Source organism: Thamnophis elegans, chromosome Z, assembly GCF_009769535.1.
Source record: "Thamnophis elegans isolate rThaEle1 chromosome Z, rThaEle1.pri, whole genome shotgun sequence".
Lineage (NCBI taxonomy): Eukaryota > Metazoa > Chordata > Lepidosauria > Squamata > Colubridae > Thamnophis > Thamnophis elegans.
In genome coordinates this window covers 143,476,244-143,486,013 of record NC_045558.1, presented here as the reverse complement: position 1 = coordinate 143,486,013, position 9,770 = coordinate 143,476,244, and the positions used below count along the sequence as shown (strand labels likewise).

Below are 9,770 nucleotides of genomic sequence, written 5' to 3'. Positions count from 1 at the left end.
TCTGTTGTTTTCTATGCTATTCTTTCTATTTCTATTCTATTTGTTCTATTCCTATCCTATCCTATCCCTACCCCTATTTCATTCTATTCTATTCCTTGTTCTGTTCTATTTTCTATTCTATCCTATTCCTATTCTACTCTATTCTATTTTCCAGGAACATTCAAGGCTCCCCTTCTCTGACTACCTTTGAAAGTTTAAGCCGGTGGAGGTTCAGCTTTGCCTTCAACAGGCCAGTTTGGGGAGTGGTCTTTCTCCACCGCCCTTTTTAATAAAATATTCTGATTTAAAGCCTTTGGGGGGGGGTGTTGGCGGGGGAAGCATTGGTGAATTTAAAAACAAATGGAGCTCGACAAGGCTGGGAAGTGGGAGATTTTTTTCTGCAAGAAGCAAGGAAGGAGGAAGAAGAAAGATGGTCAGTCATGCCGTTTTTCAGCTGGCTCAAACGTAAAAGGGTATTTATTCTTTTGAGAAATCCAACCTCTGCCTCTTTGGGGGGCTAACATTCCTCTTTCCCACCCCCAAACTCTTTGTCACCCTGCTGGCCACCTAAGCCAGGTTTTAATCATTCTGATCACTCAATCCTGACGCAAATATTCCTGGATTCTGCGAAGAGGAAAGACGAGGGTTAGCGATCCTCGGCAGAAAGAAGAAAGAGGATGAGTTTCCCTGGGGACTGCCAAGCACAGCACTGGTGCCGAGTTCGAGATTTATCCAATAACGGAGGCAGATGCAAAGTCCTTCCAGGTCAGCCTTTCCCAGGTCCTGGATGGTAGGGAATCCTCCAATTTTGAGGGTGGTGTAGGCGGGCAGGAGGGATCTGGTTTGAGTCCATTTTTTTTGCCCTTCTAGGGCCTTGTCCCCGGGTGGCGAGAGAGAGCGAGGAGGCGGAAGGAATCTCTCTCTTTTTAAATTAAATCTTCTTGTGTTCGAAAAACGACGGGGCTCCCTTCCAGCGACGGGGCGCTTCAGACGTACTGCAGGGAGTTGAGGCTCTCCAACTCGACTTCGATGGAGATGATGTGATGGCCGGGAACCATCGCCAGGCCCAGGACTCGGGGTTCGCCCGCCGAGAAGGAGTCTGAAGGGGGAGAGGGGGGAGAGAGATGGAGAAGGAGGAGGGGATCTCTGACCTAAACCCTCCCTTGCTTCACTTCTCCAACAAATCCACTTCTTTTCTGTTTTATTCTCATATATACGTTCTCAAATATACACCAGTCTTCCTCCTCTCCCCTCTTCTCCCACCCATCTTCCTCTCCTCCTCCTCCACTCCACACACACCCCTCTCCCTTCTAGCCTGGATGATGTTAGCTAGTTGGGTTATGAAATGTCCTGCAAGCCAATACCCAGCTGAGAGAGAACTCTCCTTCTCTTCCTCCTCCTCTGCTCTGCAAAACCCTTTTAGCGCTGATGACGTTACTCAGTTGGGTCATGGAACGTCTAAAAGAAAACCGCCAAGCTCAGAGAGCACCAAGGACCCAAGTGCAGGGTTGAATCCTCCCGGTTCGGCTGAATCGGCGGGGATGATTGGCATCAGTTCTCTGAACCGGTGGCAAAAATCGTTAGTGGCCCCGCCCACCGCCCTGGTCGCCGCCCACCCAATCCGAACGTTTCTTCTCCCTCCAGTCACAGCCTGTCCCTTTAAGGTAGAACCCAGGAGGGAGGGTGGGCCGGGGACGGATGGACCGTAAAGGGAGCAGCATGAATGGACACACATTTTTTCCTACTGGGTTCTGTGGGCGTGGCCTTGGTGGCGTGGTGGCTGCCGAAAAGAGGAGCGGCGTGGCCAGGAGTGGACATTGAGTTGGCCACACCCCTCATCCGCACAGGACCACCACCACCAAGCCACGCCCACAGAACCCGGTAGTAAAATATAGATATATGTTGAATTTCACCATTGCCCACAAGGCCGCTCTCGTCCTCCACTCCACAAACAAGATTCCCTTCTAGCAGTGACGCCGTTGCGTAGACGGGTCGTCAGAAATGTCTTGCGAGAAAAACCGCCAAGCCCCACATACATACTTTGACTTTTGAAGAGATGTAGGTGAGTTTAGTGGTGTAAACAAGGGGGCCCGGAGGGGGTGGATGACAGTGGGGGACTCACCGGTGGGTTTCAGTATTCTTGGGCAGAACCCAAAATGACGTTGCCAGTCCCGTCAGTGCATAGAAACAAGCCAACCAAGGTCCCGCCCGTCCGCATACGAAATCCGCAGGCTCTTGTTCAGGGAGGTTCTCCAGCTTACTACGGGCGCCACGGTACGCGAGTCCGCCTTTCTTCAACCGGCTCCTGCCAGAAACACCCAGAAAATAGAGCGTGCAAATCCAGGACAATAGTGGACAAAAATTCAAATGTGGTTGGAGAAGATGAGGCAGCACGTATCGAGTTCACCTGTTTGGGTCTCTTGCCAGAAATTATAGTAAGAAAATGTATCTTGATTATTCATGTGTAAACGGCGGCTAGAATTGTATTTGCACAAAATTTGGAAGGGTGAAGAGATCCCTAAAGGTGGATTAAGAAAATATTGAAAATGTGCAGAAATGAATAGATTAACATTTGCAATTAAAGGAAAGGAAGAATCTGATTATGATCCTTTATGGGGAGTTATGTTATCAATGGTGAGAGAATAAACATGAGAAATGAGGTTATAAAGTTAAATAAGTTAAGAGAAGTTAAATATTAACTGAAGAAATGTTATAATAATAGATACGTTAAGTTTTAAGTATCAGTATTAAATAAGGATATAAATAATGAATATGGTGATAAGCTTTAACTGTTATGACACCATTTTTTTTTTACCCACCCTGCTTAACCAATGACGAAATGTGTGTATTAAAAGAATATAAATTTATTTTTAGAAGAAAAACTTTAGAACTTTATTGCTTCTCAATTTTTCCAAAATGAGATCAAGCCGCTGGTCCTCATAGAGGCTGGGTGAGTTTAATATGATGCACCCAAGGTGTTTTATTCGGTGTTTTAAGAGCTGTCGGATGGATTGCTTTCCACCTAATATAGGTAGTCCTCAGCTTACGAGCCTTCTTACAGATTTCCAGTGTTGGGGCATTACAACTTCTGGAGGCAATTTCTGTTCCACTGATGAATTGTTCTCACTGTCAGGAAATTTCTCTTCAGTTCTAGTTGCTTCTCTCCTTGATTAGTTTCCACCCATTGCTTCTTGTTCTACCCACAGGTGCCTTGGAGTATAGCTTGACTCCCTCTTCTTTGTGGCAACTCCTGAGATATTGGAAGACTGCTATCAACTCTCCCCTGGTCCTTCTTTTCATTCAACTAGACATCCCCAGTTCCTGCAACTGTTCTTCCTATGGTTTAGTCTCCAGTCCCCTAATCCTCTTTGTTGCTTTTCTCTGCCCTCTTTCCAGAGTCTCCACATCTTTTTTTACATCGTGGTGACCAAAACTGGATGCTGTATTCCAAGTGTGGCCTTACCAAGGCCTTACAAAGTGGTATTAACTCTTCACGTGATCTTGATTCTCTCCCTCTGTTGATGCAGCCTAGAACTGTGTTGGCTTTTTTGGCAGCTGCTGCACACAGCTGGCTCCTATTTCAATGGTTGTCCACTAGGACTCCAAGATCCCTTTCACGGTTACTACTACTGAGCCAGGTACCACCTATACTGTACCTGTGCATTCCGTTTTTCTTGCCTAAATGTAGACCCTTACTCTTTTCACCATTGAATTTCATTTTATTAGATAGTGCCCAATGTTCAAGTTTGTCGAGATCCTTCTGTATGTTGAGCTTGTCTTCTGGAGTGTTGGCTATTCCTGCCAGCTTGGTGTCATCTGCAAATTGGATGAGTTCCCCATCTATCCCCTCATCCAAATCATCGATGAAGATGTTGAAGAGTCCTGGGCCCAAAACAGAGCCTTGGGGTCCTCCACTGCATACCCCCCTCCATGTAGATGCAGTTCCATTGAGGACTCCACGTTGAGTGCGGTTAGTCAGCCAGTTACGAATCCATCTGGTGGTGATGCTGTCCAACCCACATTCTTCTACTTTATCTAGTAGTAGGTTATGGTCTACCTTATCAAATGCCTTCCTGAAATCCAAGTAAACTATATTGACGGCATTCCTCTGGTCCGCTAATTTTGTCCCTTTGTCAAAGAATGCAATAAGATTAGTCTGGCATGATCTGTTTTTGACAAACCCACGTAGGCTTTTGGCTATTACTTTGTTTACTTCTAGGTGTTCGCTAACATATTTTATTTATTTTATAATTTTAATAAGAAAATTTATATTGCCCGCGACTTGCGGATGGGGACTCAAGGCAGCTTACAAGGATGTGAAAACATCATATAAAAGAAGTAAAAATAATAAAAATAAAACTAATAAACATTAAACACACATACACACATATATTACATATAAATATATATGTGTGTGTGTATGTATGTATGCATACACACATAATATATATTTGTATTAAATAGTTGTTATATTGTTGATATATATATATCATTGTTTCTCAACCTTGGCAACTTGAAGATTTCCGGACTTCAACTCCCAGAATTCCCCAGCTATCTATCATTCTATCTATCTATCTATCTATCTATCTATCTATCTATCTATCTATCTATCTATCTATCATTCTATCTATCTATCTATCATCTATCTATCATTCTATCTATCTATCTATCTATCATCTATCTATCTATCATCTATCTATCTATCTATCTATCTATCTATCTATCTATCTATCATTCTATCTGTCTATCTATCATCTATCTATCTATCATCTATCTATCTATCTATCATTCTATCTATCTATCTATCATCTATCTATCTATCTATCATCTATCTATCTATCTATCTATCATCTATCTATCATTCTATCATTCTATCTATCTATCTATCTATCTATCGATCATCTATCTATCTATCATTCTATCTATCTATCTATCATTCTATCATTCTATCTATCTATCTATCTATCTATCTATCATTCTATCTATCTATCTATCTGTCTATCTATCATCTATCTATCTATCATCTATCTATCTATCTATCTATCTATCTATCTATCTATCTATCTATCTATCTATCATCTATCTATCCATCTATCTATCTATCATCTACCTATCTATCATTCTATCTATCTATCTATCTATCTATCTATCATCTATCTATCTATCTATCATCTATCTATCTATCTATCTATCTATCTATCTATCTATCTATCTATCATCTATCTATCATTCTATCTATCTATCTATCATCTATCTATCATTCTATCTATCTATCTATCTATCTATCTATCATTCTATCTATCTATCTATCATCTATCTATCTATCATTCTATCTATCTATCTATCTATCTATCTATCTATCTATCTATCTAGAGATAGATAGATAGATATAGATAGATACACACACACACACACAAACATCCACATCCAGCATTATAACTATTTAATACAATAATATATATTCACCATAGTAGGCATTTAATGTACTATAGTTAACCTATATTAACTATAATAAAAATTTTAATTTTATTAATCTGTTACATAATAACTGTCTTAATAACCGTCTCGCTTAGCAACAGAGGTTTTGGGCTGTATTTCGGTCACAATTTGAGCAGTACCTGTATTATAGTGTAATATAATAATTTATGTTATGTATAATGATATATAATATAATTTATGTATAATAGTATACATAATTGTGTTTGTGTGTGTGTATAATGTAAATATTTAATACAATAATATATATTAACCATAATAATGGATTTATTTAATACTCTATAGTTAATTTATATTAACTGCAATAAAAAATTAATTGTATTAAGCTATTACACACAGTATTATTGAGAGGCCAGAGTTTCCTTGGCAGATGGGCTTTGTAGTCCCAGGTCGATGGGAGGGGCTTGAAGTCCCCCAACTCTGCCCTCGAGGGGAAGGAAGGCTCCTGTGTGTATCCCCCCCACTCCTTCCCGAGCCCCGGCCCTTCCCTCACCTCGGGGGCGCTGTGTCCGCAGCCGTTTTCGTCCGACTCCCGAGGAAGCGGCGGGGGAGGCGGCGGCGGCGGCGGCCTCACCATCGGTTCTTGGGCCGGCGGGGCCGCCATCTTGCCGAGGGAACTACCCTTCCCACAAGGCCCTGCGGCCCTGGCGGCGTGACGCATGCACGCACGCGCGGCGTCCGGCTTCTCCTGGGGGGCGTGCGAGCGAGGGAGACTGCGTTTCCCGTGGGGCCTTGCGGCGGCGCGTTGCCAAGGGCAGCGCGGAACGCGGCGCATGCGCCACGGGCGAGGATCATGGAAACCTTCCCCCGGCAGCGTTTCTTCACGCCGCGGGAGGTGTCGGTGCACAACCGGCCGTGGGACCTGTGGGTCTCCTATCTGGGGCGGGTGTACGACCTCAGCCCCCTGTCCGAAGAGTACAGGGGTAAGGGCGGGGGAAGGGGGCGGAGTTTCGGGGACAGGGCTCCCTACCCCCAAGCGGAGCCTCCAGGTGGAGAGGCAGTCTACCTGAACTGGGGAGGAGGAGAAGGAGGAGGAGGAGGAAGGCGTCCTTGCTGGCAAGGATGGTTATCCGGGACGGGAGTGGAAAGAAGGGCAGTGAGGGAAGAAAGGAGCCGAAGGGCCAAATTCAAGGCTTGCATAGCTCTGGGGAGGTCAAAAAAGTCAAGATGGCGGCCTCAACCATGCAGTTAAGCCCTATTTTTTTTTAATTAACGTGCATTAATAAAAAAATGCACCTTCTGCATATGTCCATCCCCCAACAAAACTTAAAAAATAAAATAAAATTAATAATAAAATAAAAGGGCAGAATTGGTGGAACACTAGTCCTTTTTTTTTTTTTTAAGTTTTCCATATTTCTGTTGTGTGCTGGTGGCCACCATGTTGACTCTTTTGACCTGGAGAGGGACGAAAGGATGCTCCTGGGTCGTTGAATGCCCTCAGGCATTTCCAATGGACTATAAGGGGGCGGCGGCATTGGGACACCCCCAAAAAAGGAATGGCGGAAGGGAGGGGCTCTAATGCGGATCCTGGCTTCTCTCCCTCTCCCCTGGCACAGGGGACCTCCTCATGAAGCCCATCCTGGAAGTAGCAGGGAAAGACATCAGCCACTGGTTCGACCCCAAGACCAGAGACGTGAGTGTCCGGTGGCGCCAGGGCGGGCGGGCAAGGCTTCTGCATAAACCCTTTCGCGAGACCCGGGAAGTGGGCCTGGGGGGCCTTTTCAGAAGGCAACTGGATTTCATTGGTTCCTTTTTGAAAAAGCGCCTGTGGGTCCATCCCTCCATCTTCTGGCCCATCGTATTGATATATTCTTTTCCTTCTTGGCCGGGGTTCGGTGGCGGTCGTAAATTGAGGACCGCTTGTGTTCCAGTTTCTTTTTCTTGCTGGGGATTTGAGACTCTTCTGGTCGTAAGCAAATGTTTTGAGAGCTTTCGTCTTTCGTCTCTTCCTTGGATGAGAGAAGATCTGTGTTCATTTGGAGGTGGCATTTGGTGGGTTGGGGGCTCTGGAGGGAACCATCCTGGTTAGAGAGATGGTGGTTGAATGGGGGCTTTCCGCCCCGTGCCCTGGGTTCTTTCCAGATACAGACGCACATCAATCCGCTCACGGGCTGCCTCAAGTACTACACACCCCAGGGCCGGTTTGTGCACATCCCGCCGCCTCTTCCTCGCTCGGACTGGGCCAATGATTTTGGGGTGCCCTGGTGGAAAAACCCTCTGTACGAAATGGGCACCTTGTCTGCGAAAACCCGGAACATTCGGATCATCAACACGCTGACTTCTCAGGAGCAGACCCTCGAGGTGAGTCCCATCCTCCCCAGCCCTTGCCTGGCCCCCAGGAGCCTCCCAGCAATCCGGCTTCTTCCCTGGGCAACTTGAGCAGGGCGGCTGTTAGGTTTAGGCTGGGAACTGGATGAGGGTCAGTTTGGCGTGGTGGTGTGAAGGCACCGATGCCTTGGGCATGAAAGCCAGCTGGGTGACTGTGGGCCAATGACCAGGAGACTGGGAGTTCTAGTTCCGCCGTTTGCATGAAAGCCGGCTGGGTGACTTTGGGTCCATGACCAGGAGACAGTGAATTCTAGTCCTGCCTTAGGCATGAAAACCAGCTGGATGACTTTGGGCTGAACACTAGAAGACGGTGAGTTCTAGTCCTGACTTAGGCATGAAAGCCAGCTGGGTGACTTTGGGCTGAACACTAGAAGACGGTGAGTTCTAGTCCTGACTTAGGCATGAAAGCCAGCTGGGTGACTTTGGGCCAATCACCAGGAGATGGGGAGTTCTAGTCCTGCCTTAGGCATGGAAGCTGCCTGTGGGCCAATCACTAGGAGATGGCGAGTTGTAGTCCTGCCAGCTACGACAGACAGTTGGCTGACTTGGGGCCAATCACCAGGAGACGGTGAGTCCGAGTCCCGCCTTAGGCATGAAAGAAAGCTAGCTTGATGGCCTTGTGCCAGCCACTTTCTCCCAACCCTAGAAAGGAGGCAATGGCAAACCACTTCTGAGGAAACTTGCAGGGACTTGTCCAGGCAGTCTTTGAGAATCAGACAAAATTAAACAAATGGGGGAAAAAAAAACAACCACATATGTGCTTAGGGTTAACCACGATTAAGGCCTATGTTGGGTTTCTTTGGGGAGTGTTCAGTTCAACACACAGACTGAGTTAAAGAGTGGCTCCATCGGCAGGTCTGTTCAGAAGAAACCATGTGGGAGATCTTGAGGCGCTACCTGCCCTACAACGCGCACGCCGCCAGTTACACGTGGAAATACCACGGCGTCTGCCTGGACATGAGCAAGACCCTCGAGTATAACAACGTTCCCGACGAAGACGAGGAGTTCTACCGGCTCAACATGGACGCCGACGCCTTCACGCCTGCCATTTTGCTCTACTTCAACGATGACCTCACTGAGCTGTAGAAACCTGCCTAGTCGTGGGCCTATTTCCCTCCAGCTGGAAGTCCCCGTTAGGTGCCCCTTCTTCTCCACAGCAGCTGCAGGACACCGAGCTTGTCTTTTAAGGGAAGGCAGCACATTCGGTCCTTGGGCAAACCCATTTTCTCTCCAGAACAAGACTTGGTGGGAAGGAAGATGATGGGTCCCTAAAACACGATCTCCTGGTCTTGTGAACCCGGGCTCTCTACTGCAGCCACTAGGTGTCAGTCGTGGCTCATGGTGCAGCCATTTTGCCGCTCCGTCGTTCTTCACATGGTTTTAAAAAATAATGGCATTTTATTATCCTGCAGGCCTTGAGCTGGCAAAGCAGCTTTGCTCCCTTTTATGCGGAGAGGGAGCCACGCAATTTTATATTTGACTTTTCAACGGGTGTCCTCCGGCCTGCGCATCCTGCTTAACCCTGAAGGAAATGAAGGAATCTTGGAGCAATCATTTGCACCCGTGTGAGCAATTTCAAAGGCTTGCTTGGAGGAGTGGCTGGAGGTGGAGGAACGAGGATCCCTTGGAGGATAAGTGGGATAAAAATAAATAGCAAAACGTAGGATGTTTGCGGTGAAGATGTCATTGTCCGGTCCGACTTTTTTTTTTTTTTAAACCCACCTTGGTGCATGAAAAGAACAAATCTTCAATAAAGATTGTCTTTTTATCACGTAACTTTTGATGTTAAGGGGAAAAAATGTGACACTCCGTATCAAATATCGTCTGGGTGCTTATTTTCTCAGAAGCGAGCCTGCTGCTATCAGTTTCACGAGGGTGATTTTGTAGGAACTCTGTTCAGGATTGATTGCAGCCAAAACTCGTTTTCAAAACTGGCTGTTTCCCCCCCAAAAAATACGTTGTATCAG

The 9,770-nt window shown here is 46.0% G+C and overlaps 2 protein-coding genes across 2 annotated transcripts; one reads left to right on the top strand and one right to left on the bottom strand.

Moving 5' to 3' along the window:
* Positions 1-425: 425 nt before the first annotated feature.
* On the bottom strand, positions 426-2,244 carry NAA38 (N-alpha-acetyltransferase 38, NatC auxiliary subunit; the record flags this gene model as incomplete). Its single annotated transcript, XM_032236634.1, is given in 4 exon segments — positions 426-1,089; positions 2,112-2,182; positions 2,184-2,222; positions 2,224-2,244. Coding segments are annotated over 4 exon segments (255 nt in total), but the record flags the coding sequence as incomplete, so codon positions are not given.
* Positions 2,245-6,258: 4,014 nt separating this feature from the next.
* LOC116520758 (cytochrome b5 domain-containing protein 1) lies at positions 6,259-9,500 on the top strand. Its single transcript, XM_032235090.1, has 4 exons — positions 6,259-6,398; positions 7,032-7,108; positions 7,558-7,776; positions 8,659-9,500. The coding sequence occupies exons 1-4, from the start codon at positions 6,269-6,271 to the stop codon at positions 8,887-8,889; spliced, it is 657 nt and encodes a 218-aa protein (XP_032090981.1). The 5' UTR covers positions 6,259-6,268; the 3' UTR covers positions 8,890-9,500.
* Positions 9,501-9,770: the final 270 nt, after the last annotated feature.